At 39.3% G+C, this 24,313-nt stretch overlaps 1 protein-coding gene across 3 annotated transcripts in view; it reads left to right on the top strand.

Annotated features, from left to right (window-relative positions):
• The window catches only part of NUP107 (nucleoporin 107), a 39,912-nt gene extending 17,654 nt beyond the window's left edge, over positions 1-22,258 (top strand). For all 3 annotated transcript variants that reach the window (XM_019514700.1, XM_019514699.1, XM_019514701.1), the window contains 17 exons: positions 1,639-1,752; positions 3,989-4,079; positions 4,943-5,019; positions 5,628-5,687; positions 8,493-8,638; positions 8,747-8,795; positions 10,069-10,138; positions 10,682-10,800; positions 14,516-14,554; positions 14,907-15,057; positions 16,240-16,346; positions 17,534-17,636; positions 17,897-18,057; positions 18,587-18,712; positions 19,518-19,631; positions 20,196-20,363; positions 21,931-22,258. In XM_019514700.1, the coding sequence (XP_019370245.1) occupies positions 1,639-1,752; positions 3,989-4,079; positions 4,943-5,019; positions 5,628-5,687; positions 8,493-8,638; positions 8,747-8,795; positions 10,069-10,138; positions 10,682-10,800; positions 14,516-14,554; positions 14,907-15,057; positions 16,240-16,346; positions 17,534-17,636; positions 17,897-18,057; positions 18,587-18,712; positions 19,518-19,631; positions 20,196-20,363; positions 21,931-22,038 (1,803 nt within the window). In that variant the 3' untranslated portion in view covers positions 22,039-22,258. The remainder of the gene's footprint in view (positions 1-1,638; positions 1,753-3,988; positions 4,080-4,942; positions 5,020-5,627; positions 5,688-8,492; positions 8,639-8,746; positions 8,796-10,068; positions 10,139-10,681; positions 10,801-14,515; positions 14,555-14,906; positions 15,058-16,239; positions 16,347-17,533; positions 17,637-17,896; positions 18,058-18,586; positions 18,713-19,517; positions 19,632-20,195; positions 20,364-21,930) is intronic.
• The last annotated feature ends 2,055 nt before the right edge of the window (positions 22,259-24,313 follow it).

Raw genomic sequence — 24,313 nt, forward strand, 5'->3', positions numbered from 1 at the left:
CATGGGTAGGAACCGTGGATTCTGATGGTTTTGTTATGGGGCTGTGGGGGCGTGTTGATAGTAGCGGTAGTGGAGATGTGCTGACAGGTTAGACAAGGTTCTTTGGGTAGATGATTATACATCTTTTATTAGACCAACTCAAATAGTTAGAAAAATTCTTCTTTGTGAGCTTTCAGGTACAATTACCCTTGATCAGGCAGAGGAAGCATCACAGGTTAAGCATTTCTTGGCAAGGCAAGGCTGTGTTCCACTTGATGTCTGTTAGGCAGCGGAGAGTTTGCTTCTGCTGATGAGTTGAGCAAGGTTAGGGAGCGATTTGAAAGCCAAGAGCAGAAGGGGTAGGAATATTTTTCTCATTTCTGATCTTTGTTGAGCGTAGGCTGTAGTGTGGTGAGTTTTCTGATCACTTTCAGACTACATAGTTTATCCAGTAAAAGATTTTGCCTGAGGAAATGCTTGCCTCTTGCTCAATTTCTGGACCATCACAGCCTGAAATTGCTCTTATACCACCATAGAATGATTTGAGAAATATAGATCCTGTTTTGGCAAACTGGAAAGAGCTAGGCATATTTAGCCTAGCAAGGAGTGGGTATTTATTATTTAAATGTGTAAATACACCAGGGACCAAGGATCTAAACTAAATGACAACTTTGGCACAAGACGAAATAGGTATCAACTAGCTATGAATTAAGTTACTGGAAATTAAAACAAAGGTTCTAACAGTTGGAGAAAATGAGGTTCTGGAACAGCCTTCTCATAGGAGTAGTGAGAGTAAGAAATTGAACGATTTTTTGAGATGTAACTTGATCAGTTTATCAGGGGGATTTTAAGACCTGGATTGGTTCAATTAACAGAAGACTCAGCTTGATCATCCATGAGTCCCTTCTAATCCTATGTTATTTAGATGCATGGATTTTCTTTCCCTTTCAACCTTTTCCCTTTTTGTAGAAATACTTTCCAGCACTTTTTTTTAATTCCCCAAAATATTAGAGATGCCCAAATAAATGTCCTTAAACAAGTACTCACAGTACTGATTTGTGAGTTTAGGAACAGTGATACACTTTCTTAATTGAAGGAAACCATGGTAGGAGGGGCTATTCAAGAAAAGATTGTCATCAAGTGTGTCATTAGCTGTTTTGTAGAAGGGAGTATAAGATGCTAATAACTGTGTGAAAGCAGACATGTAACTTAAATGCATTATTCACAAGAGAGAGAGAAGTCTGTGCAATGCAAACAAACTTCTGTGAATTCCTAGAAAAGAAGGGACAGATGTTTTGGTGGTTAGAACCAAACTTACACCACTTTGGTGTAAGTGATAAGGAAGGCTGAGGGACGGGGGAATAATATAGGTGAAAAGAGCCTGAGGATAAAGGAGTTATGGGTATAGAGATTGAAATTAGTAAGCAGGTGAGTAATTGCCTTGGGCTGCTGACTGGTGAGTTAGGAGAGAAAATGTTTGAGGAAGAGGGAAGAGAGAATAGAATGCCAAGTTTTATGCAGCTTGTCAAACTGTTGCCTGAACAGGGAATAGTGATTACGGACTGGTTTACTGTCACTTATAATCTTTATGCGTTGACAGAGACAAATATCTGCAGTGTGTAGAATGAAGGTTTCACTGATTATTGCTTTCCCTTGCAGGATCCAGATGCTCCCATAAGACAGAAAATGCCACTTGATGACTTGGATCGGGAAGATGATGCAAGGTTACTCAAGTACCTTTTCACTCTTATCAGAGCAGGAATGACAGATGAGGTAAGAGGCACTTGTAGTGTGCATGGTTTAGAGTTTGTATCAACATTTTACAAACTAAGGGCACTTTTACATGTGCTTGGGGGGGGAGGAGGGGTGGTGCTTTAATTAGAGCGGATCCGAGAGCCACTCTAATTTAAGTGCCATTGTGTTACATGTTATCAGCATCTTTGCGCTTAAAAATGGTAGCGGGAGAACTTGAACTAAAGCTCATTCAGTGCCTCCATTTTTAAATACAGGGATGCTGATATATGAGATGCAGGAGGCTGCTGGAGCCTGGTGCTCACGTATAGGCGCCCTGATTTTGTTGAAACTAATGCAGAGCTCTGTGCCCGCATATCCATACAGTTTAAACTTGGCTTATAGCAGTTCAGCTTTTACATAACTATAGTTGTCAGCTAAACTGCTATAAGCCAGGCTTAAAATTATACAAATTTTCTGCATCTAGAAGTTTACACAGGTTTAATTAAGACTTTAGCTATACTGATGCAACTTCATGAGTTGAGGATGGTTATAGTAAATAAGCTGAACTTCAGTTTTTGATACTGTTAAGCTAGCATGCTAATTATCGGACTTGTTACTGTGGTAGTTTTGGGCTGATGGTGGAATGCTGTATAATGCATGAATGGAACTTACAAGTTGGATGTCTTGTGAGTACTACATTGTCGTGTGCATGTCCGTTATCATATGTTAGAACAATGCAAACTTGGAATATAAAATCAGTTCTTCTCAGATTTCTAAAAAGTACCTTCATTATAAATACACTTTTTCCTCCATTGATATATTACTATTATGATTGTTGTTTAGATATTAACAATTAATAATTTCTTACATTTAACTCTAATTTCAAACTAGGAAAATAGCACCTGATCATCTGACAGTAAAACTTAAGGCTTCACCCTGTCAGGATGATGTGTAAAACTTATTAATTGCTTTCAATTATTGTATTGTACTCCACTTATTGTATTCTACTTTTCTTTTTTTGGGGGTGGGGGTGGTGTTCTGTTTCCTTTGAATTTACAACTTGACAGGGACTTCAGAAGTAAAATCTCTCTGAAAGTACCTGTGGATAGGCATGACTAGAAAATTAAGAATCTTTGTTTTCACCAGCAGATTGCTTTTCTTTTCCATTAATCCTGTAGCTAAATATAGTTCTGGTTCTTTTGCTAACTTACAGTATTTGTGGTATAAATTCACTGCCTACAGATCTGAAAGGAAGTATAACGTTGTTGAGGTGAGGTAGGCGTAGTGCATGCATGTGCTGCCAGTGCCTTTAACCCAGCAGTATTCTTGCAGGATCAGTCCTGTATCTCTGGAGAAAAGGTTCCCAGTTGCAGCATCACCTACATGCTCATTGTCTAAGTTCCTTCTTCAAAAAGTCAGTTTATTGAAGATTTTCCTATTTGAAAAGGGTAAAGTTTGATTTTTAAAAAATTACAACCACAATTTAAGTCTGCCTTACTATTTTGGTTGTTCTCTGTCAGTCATGAAATTACTTAGTTATTTTACTAACGTCATTACATATTAATCTCTCTTGAGCACTGCCTGTTTACTTCACAGAGATCTGCTTACTGCTAATAAGCCTATTTTTCTCCCTAACACTTTAATTCTTGCTGTTTCATATTGCTAGACAAGACACTAAAAGCAACCTGGGAGAAATATAGTTCTTAAATAACACAAACTGTCCCAGTGAATAGCCTGATGCATTTTGTCAGCACAAAATGGGATTTTCAAAGGCACCTGTGGGCTTCTGGCATTTATCCCCCAAGTCTTAGGTGTTTGCAACAAGGGTATGATTCACAAACTATAAAAGATTTAACCTAAAACAAATTATAATTAAAAGATGTACAGTAACAGATTAAGTGGGGAAAGGTGTCTTTGTAAAATGAGAAGTAACATTTTTGCATTTTCTGACTTAAAAATATTTAAAATATTCATTGGGAAATAGAACAACAGTTTTTTTATATCAGTCCATCTACCAAGGGTTGGACTAAATGAAAAAAATAGTCATCCTATATCTTTGCAAAACTCTAATCGTGTTAAAAATCAGTAATACTTTTATTTATTGTGTAAAGACTTTTCATGTCTCAAAAACTTAGTTTGAGTTTAGAGTTTTTGAAACATAAGCATAAGTTAGCAAATAAGAATGTTTTTGTGCAACCAGCAGGCTCTACTACTACTTAGATACAAGCACATTCACCATCTGGAAGACTTGCTGAGAGAGTCTGTTGTTTTTCAGGCACAACGCCTATGCAAACGATGTGGTCAGGCCTGGAGAGCTGCAACGCTTGAAGGATGGAAATTGCATCATGATCCCAACATAAATGGAGGTATGCACATCAAGTGAACATAAACACAAAACATTAGGTGCCTGGTTGGTGTCAAGGAGGCACAAGCCTTTCCTTACCAACTTAAAGTGCCTTTGTTTCTTAAAAAAATGCTCAAGTGCTATGTGTATTGAGTGAGAGGCTTCTGTATCTTTGTAGTTGATACTTTCTCTTCCCACTTAGGGGAGTAGGAAATGCAGAAAAAGATGATACCTTCAGCCACATGGGTGAAATGGATTTCCCCTTTCCCTGCCATTTTCTTTGTATACACCCTGTGTATAGTCACTAAGCCCCTTTTTACCTTGTTCAGAACATTTCAAAACAAATTCTCTGTATCTGGGTTTCCTTTATTCCGTTGTTTCTCATCTGTGGCCCACCAGCATCTTACCCCTCTGTACATTGCCTCTTGTCTAGTCCAGTCTCTCCCTTTCTATGCCTGAATTCCAAAATGAGAGAACACAGCTCCCTTTAACTACTCACCTTCCTGCCCTGCTGCATCTTTGAGTCAGTATCCCATACTCTGTGCCCTTGCCTTTGGCTACATCTCAACAAGGTTAACAAAATAAATATGGAGCTTCTAGTCAATGTAGAGACTGAGAGCCAAAAAAAAAGTTAAATCTTTTCAATGATTGACTAACCTGTGGCTAAACTTCCAAATGCTATCATTTTAAAACAGAAATATACCAAATTTCCCAGGAAATTACTTTTGGAGCCAGATGTCTCCTTCAGCTTCAGAAGGATCAGATGTTTCTGGGGAAGCCCCAGCAGAGTTGAAAATTGAGCTCATAATAGCAGCAATATGCAACTTCAGTTAGTAATTAATACCATTTTAAATACCAACTGCCTTTAAATTATTTTCTTCGTAGGAACAGAGCTGGAACCAGTGGAAGGGAATCCATACAGATGCATTTGGAAAATAAGTTGTTGGCGAATGGCAGAAGATGTAAGATGGTATTGAATTGTTTGATACTGTAAATGGAAAACTTCTTTGCTTTAATTGAACTGATATTTCTATCAGCTTCTGTATAGTTAAGTCTGCTTTGTGCACTTGCTTCTCATAGAGATTTGTTTTCAATATTACTAAAAGGGTTCCTTGAGCATATTTATGTGGCCTAATGAATATGTGGAACTGAAACCAGTTATTGCAGCAAACGGATTAAGGAGAGTAAACATGCAGATATGAGTAGGATAAAATAACAGGAACTGTCCTTCAGTCTGGTTTGTATAAGCTCAAGCAATGAGTTCAGGAAAAATCACATTTTCCCACCCCATTCTAGTATCTCTTGGCTGGGTATATTGTTGGCTGTGTGCCTTTTGTTGAAGTGATCTGATTGGCAACTGGCAGAAAATGGTTCTAGAGTAAGTGGACTCTTGATCCATTCATCATGGAGGTTCATCTGTCACTACAGTTCAGTTATTGTAAAAACTATTAAATAAGTTGTTTGTGGAGTAGTACCTAGTAAAATGTCAATTGATTCTGACATCAAATGAAAAAAATTCTCAAGCTTCCTAAATTTCTGGTTTTTGGTTTTTTTTTAATGTTTATTGTAGGATCAGTTTAATAGATATGAGAGAGCAATCTATGCAGCACTCAGTGGGAACCTCAAACAGGTATGTGGTGCTTCATATAAGTAATGTTTATTGGAAATACATTGTTTTTTCTCATAGCTGACTGCCAGCTGTTTAAAATCAAATAATTCCCTGTATAATATCTTCCATTTCTAAAAGCTTAGTAACCAAAAAAGAAACACTAAACCTACCATTGTGGTGGACATCTTTATCATATTTGATTAATCAGTTGAGAAAAATACATGTATAAATCTGGCCAGTAAAACCAATTCTGCTTTTGCCATTTTGGTTAGCCTGTATTTCAGAATTCTTTGACGGTATTAAACTACTTTCTCTCTAATCATGGGTGTTTCAGACTGGGGAGGGGAGAGCCCTACTAGGTTATCTAGTCCAGTGTTTCTCAACCAGTAGAACGCATCCCACTGGTGGGATGCAAAGGTTGTGTAGATGGGCGTTCAACTCATTGCCTGATTGGAAAAAATCAAAGTTGTTTTCACTTCAAGATAGCTGTTGATTCATCTATTTGAACAGTGAAATGTTGTGGGGGTTTTGTTTTTATCATGGTGGGACCAGTGTTTTTTAACAAAATGGTTGGTGGGACATGAGGTTCAAAAAGTTGAGAACCGCTGAGCTAGTCCATCTCTGCTTGACACACAAAATACTGTGTCATTGGTTTGTCTAGTCTAATCTTAAATTTCAAATAACTGGGTTCTCACAACCTCAAGAGACTTCAGCAACCTCACCTTACTTTTGTAAGGTATTCATGATATTCAGCCAGCCTTTACTTTTTTTTAGTTTTTCATATGACTACTTTAACAACTTAAATTAATCTCCTTTTTTCTTGGGGACAGTTCAGATGTGTTTGATTTCTTCTGCACCTTTATCTTGCAGTATTAACAAGCTCTGCCTACTTTTTCTTTGCGTAGTCATTCAACCCTCAGTGGCAGAATAGGTAGGTGGAGGCATCTAGATATAGGAGTAGGCTTTTCTAAGTACTGCATTAACTAGTAACTAAAGGACATGAGCATTGCTGTAGATTTCTCCATGTGAACCTCTGATGTGTAGCAGTAATAAAAATAAAATGAAGTGGTTCTGGGATGCACAAGGAAAGGAACAGACTATTAGTGTGTCATTGTATGATTTGGTAGTATGCTTCTACTTTGGATATAATGTTTGGTTCTGGTTGTTGCATCATGAAAAACTATCGTAGGAGGGGGATTCAGAAAATGGCAGGAGGAATGATTGAAGGCATAGAAGATTCCATATGAGAATTTGAGATGATGGCAATTGTTTACTTTAGAGAGGAAATTAATGTAATGATGTGATAAAATTATGCAATAATATTGACATTTCTACTTGCGTCCTATAAAATAGAGGGACATTGGGCAGAATTGAAAGTTATCAGATTTAGAACTGTTATGGGAAGGAACTTTGTAATGAAACCTAAAGTTAACCTTTTGAACTCCTTGCCACACACATTCATTGATGCCAGGAACTTGCCAGGATTCAGAAAAGAGTTGGACAAAAGGCCTGGGAATTTCAAGGGAGTTTTAAGTGCACTACGATACAAATCTCACTGATTTTTTTTCAGTCTCAAATGGTGGCCTTGCTCCTTTGGGAATCTTGTTTTAGTGGAGCAAGAATTTCTAGAGCTACAATATCAAGGTAAACAAAGAAAAGCTAAAGTATATAAACTATAAGCTTAAGGTATGCTTCAGCACATCATCATAATTAAAAAAAAAAAAAGTTTCTAACTAGCAAGGTTATACTACTGCAGGTTTTCTTGCACCTTTCACTGAAGCCTCAGACTGCTGTTTAAAACAGGGCACTCGACTAAATAGACCATACATCTGATCTCAAATGGCCATTTGTATTATAGTAATGTTAGAGTTATGTTGTGTAGCCATGCTAGTCTAGGAATTATGCAAAAGGCAAGGATTTCTTAGGGTGATATCTTTTACTGCAGGGATGCCAAAGTGATTTGGCCCCATAGGCTGAATGCATTATGCATGTTTGGTCCATGGGCCCAGATCAGTGGCATAGGGCTAATCCCACGGGCCAGATCTTGTCTCTGGACCCCTGCCCATGACGGATCCAGTGCATGAAGTGCTTGCTGTCACTGCCTGGAAAAGGCCTGGCATCCTGGGCACTTGACTGCCCCTGTTGGACAAGCTGCGGTGCTGGACTTCGTCCTGTGGTGCTGGGGCTCCAGCGCTGCTGTTCTTGCCTGGATGATTGACTGCAGCCACAGGAATAAGCCATGAAGCCACTAATTTCACCTGGGTAATTGGCTGCAACCATGAGAACAAGCTGAAATGCCAGGCGTCTTCTTGCAGTGCTGGGGCTCCAGTGGCATGACTTTTACTGGGTTGGCTGCCAAGCACCTGGGTGAGAGCAGGAGTGCTGGAGCCTCAGTAGCACCATGGGAAGAAGACTGACATTGCAGGTGCTTGGCTGCCACTGTGGGAACAAGCTCTTTTACTGCTGAGGCTCCAGCACTGTAGGTCTCAACCAGACATGTTCCTGCTGCTGTGAGAAGGTCCCCTATCAAGGCTGCAGGCAGATGTCTGACACCTGTTTTACTGGATCAGCTGCATAGTTGGGATAGAGTGAGCCAAGCTTTTGAAGGCAAGACTTTCTTTTTTATCAGGAGATCTGAAGAAGAATATCTTGCCTTTGAAAGCCTGGCTAACTCTATCCTAACTATGCAGTTGGTCCAATAAAAGTTATCGTCCTAAGAAATTCTTGTGCCTCTCCTATTTGTATGATTTCATTCTTGTATTTTTTCAGATTTGTTAATGTTGTTGGTGTTTTTCTTGTCTTTGTTTGTCTGTTTGAAACATAAAGCTTCTTCCAGTTTGTGACACCTGGGAAGATACAGTCTGGGCATATTTCAGGGTTATGGTGGACACTCTTGTAGAACAGGAAATCCGTACATCAGTAATGAGCACAGAAGAGATGGAAGAACTCCCCAGAGAGTATTTAGAGACAAAGTAGGTTTTCAGTAGCATTGTATATTTTAACCTCAATAAAAGTCCCCTGTGACCTAGAATTGTTATTCAGACTAACTGTTCCTTTTCTTGCATTCTTCCTTGTTGAAGCTGGACATTAGAAAAGGTTTTTGAAGAACTTCAGGCTACAGACAAAACGGTAAATATGTATTGTGCCTTTCTATTGATATTGTTTGTTTGGGCAGCTACTTTTAATCTGGTTCTTAAGAGAATGATCCTACAAATAATACACTGAGACTGAAGAAATCAAAAGTAAAGTTGGACTTTTAAAAAGTCAGTCAGACTTTAATCTCATATTATAGAATTAACATAGATTTCCAGTCTCCAGCAGGTATTTTCTTGAATATAAAGGAATTAAGATAGAAATTTCCTCTTCCTTCACATTTTTAGTACCTTTGACAGTGAAAGGGAAATGGGCAAACTGAAAACCTATCAGATTTAAAAAACAAGGCACACTTGGCTCTGTCCTCATGCCAGACTGACTGGTTATACTAAAGAAACAGTGAAGCTGATTATGAAGCCCCATCAAATGTACAGAATGGGCAAATTATAAAAATAGAACTTTTTCTAATCTTGTTTGCTATAACAGGTAAAATTTTCACCTATGATTAAGTTAAATGTACCTTTAAGAAGTTTAAGCTTTTATATAACATGCATAGTATACATCTCTGAGCTATATAAGATTTTATTCACTTTGGGTACCTGCTGTACTATTAATGTGCAGGATATCAATTTAAACTAAAATTATATATGTATCAGATGCCTTTTTGCTTGCATAGAATTTCCCTATTAATACTTGCTGGAATATACTAGCACTGTGTTGATAGATAGAGTTCATCTTAATGGTTTGAAGAAGAACATGCAGATATATGTTATTTAACTAAGTGTATAGTTGCCATCCCTTCTACCTTGTGGAACTGTGACAATGATGAATTTTATTGTTGAGATATATTTACAGTTGAATCTGTATTCCTGTCTGTGATGGAATGCTTCCTAAATCCCCTTAAGGCGCGCACAGTCTTCTTTAAGTGCCCATATCTATTCTATCATCCTCTTTAGGTGTGTCTCACTATTTTCTGCAGCCTCATATTTATTCTTGTCTCTGAAAAACACACTCTTAGATGTCCACACACACACCCCCTTCATTCTCCAGGCACTGACGCCTTAGCTTATCAGCCTGTTCCTTTCTGCTTTTTTTTTTTTTTTCCTTTCAGTTCACCAGTTCTCTCCTTATAACATGACTCCATAGTACTAGGCTGTACTTCAAGTGTACTCTCTCAGGGTTTTTTCACAGTATCCTCTTATTCAGATGCACCTGTTTCAGAAAGGGACCTACTTTTCTGCATGTAAAAAGTGATATTTCATCATGCATCAGTTGGGGTTTTTTACTGAAAATTTGATCTGTTTTTCAGAGAGTTCTAGAGGAGAATCAAGAACACTATCATGTGATTCAGAAATTCATTATTTTGGGAGATGTAGATGGTAAGTTTTTTTCCAAGTGATTTTTTTTTTAAGTTAATTCATTGCAGTACTTAGGATCTTTATGGAAGTTTTCCATAAGTGAACATGTTTTATTACTCCCAGCTATGCATACTCAATCTGAAACTTAAATTGATTTTTTTCTGGCTGATATGAAGCGATCAAGAAAGCATCTTCTATCAGAATTTTAGCTCTGCTTCTCCGAGGTACACTGGCCCTGGCAGTTCTAGAAGCAAATATTTATAAAACTTTAATTTAGTAAAGAAGGTGTTCAAATCTGAATGCTTGTAGGAAAAAGATTAGTTTAATAAAAAATTATATTAAACCAATTTGAACTTGTATATGATACTTTTATATTAGCACTTTTTGGAATGAGTACTAGACTTCATGGCAACCGCATAAATTTTTACAAATCGATAGTTTTGGTGGTGTGTTCTGGCTCCCACATATATGCTCAATTAATAAAACATACATGTTGTTTTGAAATATTTCTTTGCCTCCCTTTTCTTCCTAATGGTAATATAAATGTGTACTTGGTGGCTATAGGTTTGATGGACGAATTTAACAAGTGGCTTTCCAAAGACAGAAGTGTCCTCCCAGGGCACCTCCTTCGGTTCATGACACATCTCATTCTATTTTTCCGCACTCTGGGGCTGCAGACAAAGGTAAGTTAATTTTAATTGTATTCTGTCTAGTGCAGTGGGACCTTCACTGAAAATATGTGCTTTATAATCTAAAAGTTCATAGCATAAGCTATACAGAAATGATGGCAAAATTACAAATAGACTGCCAAACAGTGATATACCTAAAAAGACCAGTTGTCAATGCTATAATCCAAATTCAGCATCAAAATAAAATTGAAAGGACAAACAAACACAATAAAATTTAATGTATCCTGCAGTGCTTCTCAGATCCTTGTGTAAGGAGAATCTAACGTAGCCTGTCACTGAGAGAGAGACCTTTGCCAGTCTCTTGATTTAAGAATTGATGTCAAGAGCATTTTGGCTAATATAGATATGAGGGAAGACAAGGTCTCATGGATAACCAGATGTCGTAGAATTCAAGCTTTTAAGGATCATGACCAGCACCTGAAATTGCACCTGGTGTTGATTTGCTTTTAAGGTCCTCCAGTTAAGATGTGCAGCTCCATTTCTGCACCAGCTGAAGCTGTCAGGTGTTCTTCAAGCTTACTCACACCCCCACACACCCATAGCATACCCATCTTGCTTCTCAGAGACAAAGACTGCCTTGAAATGTGTAGCTTCAGCTTCATGACCAATTCCAGATAATGAAAAGCACTATAAACCATTTCTGCTACCTAAAAATCTGGTGGGTATGAGTTCAATAGAAGCTGATAGTTGCAAACTATTTTAGTAAGAGATGATTAGAGCTTACCTGATGCAGATCCTATCCTAGCCCTTCCTTCTAGTTGTTTTCCAATACCTACAGTTGACACTTCAATCATTTGTCAGGATTTTTTTCAAAACTTTGTCTATAGATGGATCTCTTTCTCAGCCAGGCACCAAGAAAGTAGTGAAACTGAAGAATCTAAATTTGATTAAAAAAGAGATGGAGGTAAAGGAACATAGAACTAGGTACCAACATACTACATTTAGCAGCGGGGGGTGAGAAAACGATTAAGCACAGTTGAAAGAGGATGACTACAGCATCCACTGCTTATTAGAATCACATTTGGCAGAGCCCTTTTGATGCTAATAAACAGTGATTCTGATGAGCAGTGGCAGAGTGAAGAGCAAAGTAAACATTGATTAATGCATTGATTAGGTTGGTGTGTGTGTGCGTACCCAAGCAGCAGTGCTATTTCTGTCTCAGTGTCTTTTCCCCCTATTCCCTTGTGTATTATGGTGGTCATAGAGGTTCCCATTGCCAGTGGATTCAAGCTTACCTTTTAGCTTTAAAATTCTGTTGAGAGTTGATTGAGATGCGAAGTTTAACTGCCACTTCTCTTTGTTTTTTCCCAGCTGCTTGTGACTCTTTCAATAAAGTTCCTCTTTTGGAGAGGCTAAAGCCTTTCCACTCTTGCTTACTGTTGGACGCAGTTGCCACACTCATGCTCAGTAGTTGCTGACCATTGCATAGCAACCTAGTTGTGCAGAGAGTATGTGTGCGCAGACCTGATTCTAACAGCTGGTAAGGGTAAAAGCTTGTACACACAAAGTGTGCTTTCAGACTTTGATTCTACTGAGTGAGATTGAGAACTGTTGGATAATGCCCATGCTAGAATGCTATAGGCATTTGGATTTTGATGCTAACGTGCAGCTCGAGTTTCTTAAATTATGTTCTGATAACCAGCAGATTACTGTACCTTGATTACTAAACTTTAGGATTTCTGAGGAGGAACAGAGTGAATTTAGTTAAAGGGCCATCATTTCTCAGTGGACTTCCCAAAGAGGCTGTCTTGCAAAGTACCATTATGTTGTTTTTCTTAAGGCATCTGCTTTTTCATTCATGTGGTCGGGGAGAATATTAGCTTTCATTTAAAAAAAAAAAAAAAAAAAGTTTCCATTCTTCATGATTCTAGAGGAAAGCTCAAACATGACCTGAGTACCCTAAACAGGTCAAAATAGAGGCAAAAAACCCTGTTTTTATCTCATGGCTTTGCGGATCTTATCTCATGACTTGTAATTCTTGGGATTTGCAGTGCCGGAGATGTCAACCTCAGTAGCATTCAAAGCTGCTAATATCTCATAATCAGTTTTATTTAGTCTATCAGCAGAAGAATACCTGTCATAGATAGTAAATATCACTTATCCCAAGTCTGGAACCAGACTGGAGATGTAGAAGATCTATCAAATCCATGTTTTTCTGGGGCTTGTTCCTTTGCCATTTCATTATATCTTTTTTTAAGGTAGATGAAGGATAGTGAGGTTATCATCTGAGCTAATAAGCCCGATGCCCATGAACAAAACCAATCACCACCTTTTGATAGACGGTTGACACTTTTTGCCAATATAGGGTAGGCAGTAACATTTCCCCATGGTTATGGTCTTGGAATATCAGGTGGCCATAAGAAGCCACAAAATATAGCCAATTGCCAGTAGTTAGACACAGATCTCTAAGCACATCTAGTATTTCAAAGCAATACAAGATTGAAAACCACATGAGAGGTGGTATCATTCTCACCACCTGCTCTGCTACCATGTAAGCAGTTGTGCTTGTACAGAACCAGTGTGTTTGATACTATATCATTACATTAAACTGGCAATTCCTCATAGTAAGGATTGCTCCATTCTTCTGAGCTAAGGTAGTCTCGGTTAATTGCATTCTCTACAGTCTGAAACTGTTACTGTGAGTAAAATATGAAAGGTTATCCAGCTGATGTGGAGAGATGCTCTGCTTCAATCATTCTGTAACATAGGAATGCAGAAATTCTCTGTAAAATAACTAGCGATGCTCAGAATACTCTTTAGCCAGTAGCAACTTGACCTTTCTGCATCTTTCTGTCTCATGTAATCAGAAGAACATGGTAACTTAGAGATAATGCACAAGGAAAAGATATGTAGGTTCTTCCATTAGTATTTTGAGGACAGCTAATGGTTATATATTTCTAATAAACCAGAAACTTTAAGCAGTAAAATCCAGAGAATTTTGAAACCTCTTTTCAGCAGAGCAATTGGCTCAAGTGCAGTACCAGACAAATGCTTGCTTTGCTTCTAATTTGGGAGCTGCTGCATGGAGAACCAGTTTGGCTTTCTCTACAGCAAGGATTTCAAACGTGTGGCCTGTGGGCCAGATCCAGTCCACAGAGCCATTCCACACCGGCCATCAGACTACGGGTGGGGCTGATAGGAGTGGCCTACTGCAGAATGGCAATCCGTGGCAAGAAGGATGAGTAATGGCTGACACAGCCTTGGTTGCCCTCTGGCCACTTTGCCACAGCCCTCCCTTTCTGTCCATCAGCCTCTGCAATGTGCCCTGTGTGGGAGCTACAGCTCAACTGGAGCATGTGTGGCTGGAGCTATGGCATGGGGCACACATGGGCAGAAGCCTCCACCATGTGCTCTGCTAGAGAGCTGAAGCATGCTCCTGTCCAGAGCCAGAGCTGCTGCCACCACGTTCCAGGCAAGAGCCAGCCCAGGGCATAAGGCAAGTGACACCCCTGCACTACCTTGTGCTATGTCGACCTATCTTTTGGGTCTGTCAGCCTCAGAAGAGCACATCACAGAAATGCATTTTCTATTGTAGCTTGCTACAAGTAGTAGATTACTGAAGACATGGTATGCAGTTAGCTTTATATGCATGTAGCTCTTATGTATGTAATCTTAGGTATGCAGTAAGCTATAAAATTGCACAAAGAGAAGTTTAGTTGATTTCATAACATTATTTTATTCAAAATTAAAATTCTTCTTTCCCATTCAGGAAGAAGTTTCTGTTGAAGTCTTAAAGACTTACATTCAGGTAAGCTTTCAAAAGTATCTTGTCCTGCTTGGCCTATGGTTAATGGTTGAGGAAGAAAATAAACTTTAAAGTTGTAAAACAAAAAAAAAAAATGCATGAGCCTTCAGGAAAATATTAATTATAATCTCCTAATAGATATCCAGGTCCTCAGCCACACCTGTCAGACTTTGTAGTAGGAATGCCAAAGTAAGAGTGAGGAGTTGGGGAACCTCAGAAATTTGTGTTCTATATTGTCTGATAGCTGTTATTTGTGTTCAGTTGTATGTATTAAAAATACCCGCAGGAAATATAGAATTTGTACAGAAGTATACATTCATTACCTGTGTACACGCTGCTGTGTTTTATTCTTCAGCAAATGATGTCTGAGAAGCACACAGATCTGATAGCCTTCTATGTCAGCCATTTGCCTCAGGAGCTTGCTGTTGCTCAGTATGCTGTATTCTTAGAAGATGTCATGGAAACTGAGCAACGCCATCACTGTCTTGAACTAGCAAAGGAAGCAGGTGAGACCAGCTGAAGCTAGCTAATTAAGTGCTTACCTTCCATTCTTTGTCAGTTATGTTATCTTTCAGTGATGTTAATTTGGTACCACCAGTCCCAGCCATACAAATGTGGGACGAATTCCTCCTTGATGAATTTATCCTTTCTCAGTGTCTCTTAAGTTTAGATTGGTGGTGAGTTTTGGAAAAAGTTAAGCCTTTCAGAATGATTTCTGGTTTGAGAGGATAACATTGTCTTTGTATTTGTTTCTTGAGGTTGGACTTTTCTTTCTAAACTCGGCACAATATTTGAACATGTAGTCACTTCCAAGCCAGACAAAAAGAACTGCTAAGTTAATAGCAGACATACTAGGGAGGCCAAGGTTTTTCCCAATTCTTGTCTTTCCCTTAACTAAAGATTATGTAGGAAAGACTCATGACAGACACTACTTCAGGTATTTGGTGTAAAGCTTTCTTCTGTGCTGCTTTGTAATGATCCTTCAAAATATCTACTGTAGTCAAAGTAATTTATAATCTTCCCTTTCTGTTCTTACCCACAAAATTAAAAAAACAAACAAAAAAAGTCAAATGATCTGCTTGACTCCTTTCTTGGGAGATACCTAGTACCATTCTCAAACCAATATCTCCACTGCTGTACTTTCTCAGTTAGTTTAACTCCTAGTCGTATAACCTGGGTTCCAAAGTTCTTGTTATATATGACAAATCCTGCCTTCTTTTGTTTTTTGCAAGACAAACTATACAAGTAGGAGACAACTTGGCTCTCACATTTGGGGAGAATCTACAAAAGTGCATCACTCTGGGGTGCCCCCCATCCAACTTCTGTTAAACCAGTTTTTGCCCCTTTAATCCAAGGTTATGGGAATAGTTAATTCTTAAGAAATGTGTCTATGCCTCCCCTTTTGCACAGACTGAAAAGCATATGTCAGACTTGCTTTCTTTAAATCCTGCCCCTTCCCAATGTTTTTATTTTTTCTTAAACTCCAGTCTCCTCTTTCTGAAAGGCAATGATAAATTACCCATTGCAGAAACATATGGCTCAGCCTGAAACTCTGAACATAAAAACAAACAATTAAGAATGTTTAGTACCAAAATAAAAGGACCAATAAACTCCCAATAAAATTCTTCTTGCTGGCAATCTAAATTGATAGTTAAATATTGCTTATATAATTTTGTCTTTAAATGTAGGTCTGGATGTTGCTACCATAACAAAAACAGTTGTTGAAAACATTCGCAAGAAAGATGCTGGCGAGTTCACTCACCACGACCTTGCACTAGATAGTGGCACAACAGAGGTAAATGTCCGCAAAGTCAGCAAAAGAAATGTTCTGCCATGTAACAACCGAACACAAGAGTCTCAGGGCGTGCAGTGTCCCCAGTGTTTCTGTTTTTTAACTAAAGCTTAGAGCAGCATTTTCTGAGTGAGTGAATGTGAGATGCATACCTAGGGAGCAAGAAAAGTTTGGGTTTTGATTTTTTGCATATTTCTTGAATCTTTGTGGCTGCAATACGTGTTTGAGTAACAGGGAAGGAAGATAAAATCAGTGGCTCATCTGTGGCAAAAATGTGAAAGAAGGTCTGCTGGGAGGGAGAATGGCAGCTGTTATTAAAATAGTTTACCAATTTTCTTGCTAAGACAGCAAGCTTGTTCTGCCTGAATAATTCTGTGTATGCATGCACACGCTCACACATGTGCACATGTGCCCAATTCTAATTCTCAATCAAATGAAGAAATTGAAAACTTGCTTCTGCTGGGGGTTCTTTGTCAACACCATTGAACTGTTATGCCTCTGATTAGACAATAACAGTGACATAATAAAGGCATATTGTAATTGACTATGGGCATTTCTCAACTTACTATTCAGGAAACAATTGACTGAGTGGAGCTGAAGGAGGAGTTTTGATAACTTGTTTTCTTCAGTGGGTGCATCTACACATGCGCTTTAATCCATAGTAGCCTATTTTACTGTGCATTAAAGCGTTACGTAAAAAAAGTCCAATCATGCTAATGCACAGTAAAATAAGCTACTGTGCATTAAGAATCGCTTTAAATTTAGTACCTCCAATGTGAGGCACTAAATAAATGCATTAGGCTGCCCTAATGTGCAGTACCAAAAGCACACATTTTTAATGTGCGTTAGGAAAAGCACATTAATGCACGTGTAGATGCAACCACTAACAATTTAAACAAATTCTGGTAGGACTTTTAAGGGAAGATCAGCAGTTTGCCCTGTAGGTGAGAGAGAGATGTTTGGAATGGATTTGAATAGATCTGGGCTACTGGACAGTGTTCCTCTTTTTCTTAGACAGTTGATACAAAAATTGTGTTTAAAGTAATCTACCATAAGTATCTCATAATGTTGCCTGAAGACTTCTAGGAAGAACACTGTTTATATACATATTTTTGACTTAGTAGATTCAACACTGGCTGATCTTTGAAGAAATCCTGTTTATGTCTAATAAGTATATTGGCTTCTTACAGGAGGATCGCTTAAAGATAGATGTAATTGACTGGCTGGTGTTTGATCCTGCACAGAGGGCTGAAGCACTTAAGCAAAGCAATGCTATAATGCGGAAGTTCTTGGGTATGACAACATTATAGATTTTGTTGATTTTAGTAGATTTAAACATACTATTCATAGTCTTGTAAGTGCAATAATGGTTATCTAAGAGCATTGGACTTTGGATACATCCCTACCTGTCTTATTAATGAGCAGAAACAAGGTGATGAAATTATAGAGAATTTGCAGTCTTGAAATTATAGAGAATTTGCATTGTGCTTAATTGACAGCATTAACAAATTTTGTAAAATAAAAGTGCTGACACTAAGACTCTGTTCTCACAGCATCCAAAAAACATGAAGCAGCAAAAGATGTGTTTGTGAAGATTCCACATGACTCCATAGCAGAAATATATAATCAGTGGGAGGAACAAGGAATGGATAGTCCTCTTCCACCTGAAGATGATAATGCTATAAGAGAACATTTATGTATTAGAGCATACCTGGTAAGACTCAAATGCACTGAATGATGAGTACTTGACTTTGCCAAAGGAGTAAACATGTTCCTATGATTCCAGAGAAGTTGCATGTATTTGAGCAACGTTGTGTTGGGTGCACTTTTTGTGGGGATTTTAAAGCAGGGGGTAGGTGTCAGAGATGACCCACAGGCTGGACCTTACCCATGGAGCCCTATTACCTGGCTCATGATACTGCCTGGGGGCCCCCTGGCACTCATCTGGATTGCAGACCAGCCCTGTGCTGCTCATCCAGCCCACTGTGCCTGATGAGTTTGACCTCTGTTTTAAAGGATTGAGAAGCTTTTAATGTAGTGTATACCAGATGTTGATTCTGTACATTTAAAGAAGCAAGTGATGTTAATTTTTCTGTTTGATGACTTCATGAAAAAAATCTTTTTAAGTAGCTTTTAATGAGAACAAGACTGAGAAGATATAACAGAGTGATCCATGGATCAATTCAAAATGTCTGAGTAGTAATCTTTAATGGCAAACTCTTCTTTTTTGCAATGCAATTTAGGAAGCCCATGAAACCTTCAACGAATGGTTTAAACATATGAACTCAGCTCCACAGAAACCTACACTGCTGCCACAAGCAAGCTTCACTGAGAAAGTAGCTCATGAACATAAAGAGAAAAAATATGAGGTATGTAGATCTTGTTTATTAAGATCTACTAAAATACAGTTCTTCTGTTGATACGTTGTAATAAATTATCAGACATGAGTGTTGCATGTTCCTGTTTAAAGGAATGGTTCTGGTTTGACTAGAATACAGTAGAAATTGACTAATTGGCATGACTGATTTGACTCACTGTGAACCCTAATAGTGAATGAAAAATTCCAAAAAGCATAAGACTGCTTTCTTTATAAGGTTTGTGTTTTCTATTTGTATTCTGTTGCAACTTTACTTGCAGGACTTCATAGCATAATAGTAGATTAAAAAAAAAATCAGTCAGTTTTAGTAATGTAAAACTTCATTGCAACGTTTTGCCATTAGCTCTTCCATGAAGAATAAAGGGCGGTACTGTTTTGTGGAAGGACCTACTACGTTTATCACACCCGTCCTATACGACTGTTGCTGTTTTTTCTCACCAAAAGTCCCCACTGCATATATCGGAAAGTATGAAATGTACAGCATGCAGTTGAATTGAAGCATGCAATTTGTTCTAGAGAATATGGCAGAATTAGTTGTCAAAATATTATCGCTTTCTGTGAAGGGTTGCATTTACTCTTGAACCATCTGTTTTTACTCTCTTTAAACAGGCTATTAAGCATGCATGCAAATGCCTGTTGGTAGCTGGCATTGCAGGCCAACAGCTAAAAACTTAAGTTTTTTATTTAGAATTAGAACTACATGTTAGCCTCTGTACATGAGATGTTGTGTAGGCTTTGGATGTTGTTCTTTTCAGCAATATATACATATGCTATTTACTGTAATGTTTCTTCTCCAGATGGATTATGGAATTTGGAAAGGTCTCTTGGATGCACTAACAGCTGATGTAAAAGAAAAAATGTATAATGTCTTGCTGTTTGTTGATGGAGGATGGATGGTTGATGTTAGAGAGGTAAACAGATTCTTGTACCCTGGAATAGATCTTAAGTTGCTGTCTTTACTCAATAATAAGAATCTTTTGGCATTCTCAAATTTCTGTTTCTCTTGTCTGTTTGCTTATATAATTTGCTCTCGTGGCTTTACTAGCTTGAATGGATTTTTTCCATAGTTTGGAATATGAGCAGTTGCCATACCCATCAGACCAGTAGTCTGTCTGTTCCAATGTCTTGATTCTGACACTGTTGCTTTGTGGGGGTAGGGGTGGGGGTGTAAAGCAGTCTTTTTGGCAGGCGTGCCACAAAATAAGCCCCGTACCCTGTCCAAGTGCTACTCCAATCCTCTTCCCTGCCCAATCTGCTGCTCTGTTTTTTGCTCCCTGTCCTGTGCTGCCTGCTCAATCTTCTGCTTTGCTTCCTGCTCCCTGCCATATCTGTAGCTGTGCTGCCTGCTCCCTCCCTGATCTGCCACACACATGCACAGGCTGCTTGTGCCATGCATGCTGCAGATTGGCCATCTTTGTTGTAAAACTGCGTAAAGGAAATGTATTTAAAACTAATGCATCTTTTCCTGGTAAAAGGATGCTGAAGATGATCCTGAACGAACACATCAGATGATTTTGCTGAGAAAGCTGTGCCTGCCCATGATGTGCTTTTTACTTCATACAGTTCTACACAGTACTGGGCAATATCAGGAATGTCTGAGGCTGGCTGATACTGTTGCTTCAGAACGGCATAAACTGTACATGGTGAGTTAGAGCTTCTTGATTTTACTTTTAAAACTAATTTAAAGAAGCATACAGTGGCTTAGAAAATAGCTGTTAATAAAAGAAGATACAAAGTTATGATTAGTATAATCTGGAATCTTTCCTGTTTTATCCCATTAGTTGCAATAGTAAAGGACTTCCCCATCAGTGATTTTCAGCCATGGCATTGCAGCATCGTGGGGATGCCTTGAGACCCTTTAAGGGTATCACGTAGTATTACCACTGTTAAACATGCAAACATCTACATGTGATTCACAAGATAACCTCAGACATTTTAAATAGGAATCTGTAGTGTCAAAACTATTCTGATATTGGGGTATTTTTGAGGTCTTTACAGCAGAAAAATTGCTCTCCATATTTGAAAAACAAGTGAAAGCTAAGAGCTGGCATTTTCTGAGGGTGGTGCTTTCAATCTAAAAAGATTGATAACCACTGGTATAAAGGATTAACTTTGGCCTTTTGCTGTGTGTTCTTTAAAAGTCATTAAGGCCTGTAAGAGGTAGGCCTGAGAAATTTGGTTATCTGAATATTTCCTCTAAATAGTGCTATGTTTGTGCGTGTGTTTATTTTCCTCCCAAATCATAAGATAAAGATTCATTGTTCTGCTGTTGCATTTCACTGCTAGCAATCAAGCCTCATGCACTGTATGGCCACATTCAGGCAAACGTGGATGTTTGGTATGTGGTGCCACAGACCTATTTGCGGTACCACACACTGAACATGCAGGCATTCCCTGCACTGCTACCTTGCAGCACGGGTTTGGGGTTTTTTGACCCTGGGAGGTCCTAGGGTCTAAAAAAGCCATGCTGCCCAAAACCTTAGCCTGGCCAGCCAAAGTCACACTCCCAGCTGCAGGAGCATTGGCTGCAGCTCACCAAGGCCCCCAGGACCCCATGTAAGGCTGCTGGGCCAGCACAGTTGCTGGCCCCAGCCTCCCCTACTCCACCCAAGGTAACCTGCTGCACTCCAGAGTGTGCGTACCATGGGAATTCCCCAGGGACAAGGAGCTATGGCACAAGGTGTGCTACTGCTGCTCCTTGTCCTCGGGGAAACAAACGTCCATATTTGTCTGGAAATGGCCTACCAGCGCTTCCAAAGATGCAGAAGCATTCTTGGTTTTAATCCTTCTGGCTGCAAAATAGCAGGGGGAAGGGAGGGAATTGCGTTTTAACAACAGACTGTGAGGCAGGGTTTGCAGGTAAACCAACTACTCTAAGAACCGTGATCTCTCTATTGCTACAAGGGGGTCTGAATTCCAGTCACCATCTTTGTTACTATTAAATGTTTCCCTGCTTATCTTTCTAGTAGAAATGTTAAGCAGTTTTGAGATTTGTGAGCAACTTTGAAGATTGTCTGTGGAGTTGGAGTACTGCCACTCTTCTGGGCTGATTGACAATTACCAGGCTTTTTTATTCTAATTTTTGTTGTATCTAAGTGTTGAGACACCTATTCAGCTTATTTTAGGCATGCTAATTCATTGTTTACTTTCAAATGTATTCTCATGTACAAAAGAAAATATAACCTCATGTCTTCATATTTTTATTCATAGGTGTTTTCTAAGGAAGAACTCAAGAAGCTACTACAGAAGCTAAGGGAATCTTCTGTAACGCTCTTGGACCAGGGTCTTGATCCTCTGGGATATGAAATTCAGTCATAGCTCTAGAATATGCTGACAGAACTTCTGCACAGGAAGTTTGAACATCATATTCTGTTTGAAAAAGTAAATATATTTATCAGGTCTTGACATTTGTAAAATAAAATAATTGAGATTTGAATTTTTGTATTGGAAAAATGCTGATTTAAGCTGCATGGATAACATTGGCCATTCAGCATTTTCTAGTATGTCTTTTTCCAATAAAATTGCTGACAGGCACAAATCTTAGTGGGTTTTTTCTAGCCTATGTGCAAGTGGCTCCATGTGAGCAAACCCCAGTACCTGTGTAACCAGGCAACTTCCACAGGAACTACCTGTGATTTGGAACAGAAGAAGAATGTCTAGGAGTGCAGTGGAGAAGGAAATGAGGCTGCAAAAAAAAGTTATTGGAGAGCACAGAAGACAACAGTCGGAAAGAAGGGCGTTAAATGATAAGCAAAAAATAGTTTGAAGTTAGTAAGACTTCTCTAAAAGAAAGGCTACCTACTGCTTTCAAGGTTGTTAAAAATGTGTGTGTGTGTGTGTGTGCTGCTGCTGCTTGTAAACAGTAACATAACTGCTTCAGGGCTGTGATCTCAAACTGGAAGGAAAAGTAGTTTGTCTATTATGCAAATTTGAGAATGCATAAACAGGGATGACTGATGGCTATTTCCTGTAAAAAAACAAAACAAAACTCCCCTGTGCATGTTCAAATCTGTTTTAGTTCTTATTTCAACTGAGACCTGAAGCTGTATTTCTTGTCATCTCTGAAACAATATGAAGAGCCTAGGGGCATTTTGCATGAGGATTTTTAATTTAGGTAGTCCGTACTTAGAAATTTCTGGTCCAGCAATAGAAGAGGAAACTCCTGTTGTTTCACGCAGACTATATGTATATGAAGAAGCTGTATTAATAAGCATCGGGCAATACTACTCTGTTTGAGATTGTCATTGCTTTCTCTATAGTGGGCACAGAATAACAACAACAACAAAAAAATCCACCCTGCTTTTAAGGGCTGGGAATAGTATGGAGCCTAACAAAGGTGGGATCAGAAAGTGAGGACTTTTGAGTAAGTTCTGAGAGCTAATCATGAGGGCCATCAGGCCAGTCTTCTACTTGTTTTCTTAATATCAGCTGATTTTCACACCTGACAAGGAGTCTATTACAGCCACAAAAAATAGTTTCCAGAACAAGCTTGTTGGTCTTGCTTGGATGCTAGTTGTGTTGTGTATAAGAACTTAGTGTCTTTGTAAGTTCAGTTTAAGTGCAAATTTCCCAGATCGAAGTCAAACCTTGGCTTCTCTTCATTCTTTCCTTGGTACTAGTAATAAGTTCTGCAGACCTACTGTATTTAATGGTGTTTAGGTTGACCCCTTCCCAGCTTTCCGATTTGAAAAGTGAGAATTTTCATAAGCATGATGTATAAGTCGGGGCTGGACTCTGCACTTGGCTGTTGCGGCTCCACCCCCAGCGAGTGGTGCTGCCTGTGCTGCACCAACCAAGTACCAATTCCCAGCCCCATCCAGTGCGAGAGGCACTGTTGAGCACTGGACTTCGCACTCAGCAGTGCCACTCGTAGCAGACAGGGCCACCATCCCTTGCAGGCCCTGGGCCAGTCACCGGATGGGCCTGCGCCAGCCGAGCACCAAGCCTGTCCGCTGCAAGCGGCGTATCCCCAGCCAAGCACTGAGCCCGGACCCTGCCCCATCCCTATCCCTGCCCCTGCAAGCACTGCCAGGCTTGCAGGGGATGGGGCCACACTAGCAGGCCCTGTTTGCTGCGAGTGGACTCAGCACCGCTCACAGGGTGATGCGATGTATAAGTCAAGGTTGAATTTCAAGAACTAAAAATTAGACTTCAAACCTCGACTTAATTTACTCAATTTCAAGGTGTATAAATCTTCAAAAGTGCTTGTGCTGTAAGGACTGCAGAATGAAGAAGCTGGAATGTTGCAGCCATTTCTTGGGGTAAATGTGATATCTTTTATTAGACAAACAAAATACTTGGAAAAATTGTTCTTTGCAAACTTTCGGGTACAAAAACCCTTCTTCAGGCAGAGGGAGAAGCTGTAGCCTCTCCGCTTGCCTGAAGAAGGGTGTGTGTAGAGAGGGGGATTCAGAGGTTTCCTACGACACCTAAGGGGGCACAGGTGTGAAGGGATGAAAAAATGATTTTGGGTAACTGCTTTTTCTCTTGCCAAAGACCAAAAATGATGAGTGCTGACCTGTGGGAGGGACTGCCCCCCAGCTGGGGGGTGGGAGGGGGCTATGGTGTATCAAGGGGATGGGTGGGGGGGGTG

The sequence above is a fragment of the Gavialis gangeticus genome, unplaced genomic scaffold (genome assembly GCF_001723915.1).
Source record: "Gavialis gangeticus isolate Ggan-Ray unplaced genomic scaffold, GavGan_comp1, whole genome shotgun sequence".
Lineage (NCBI taxonomy): Eukaryota > Metazoa > Chordata > Crocodylia > Gavialidae > Gavialis > Gavialis gangeticus.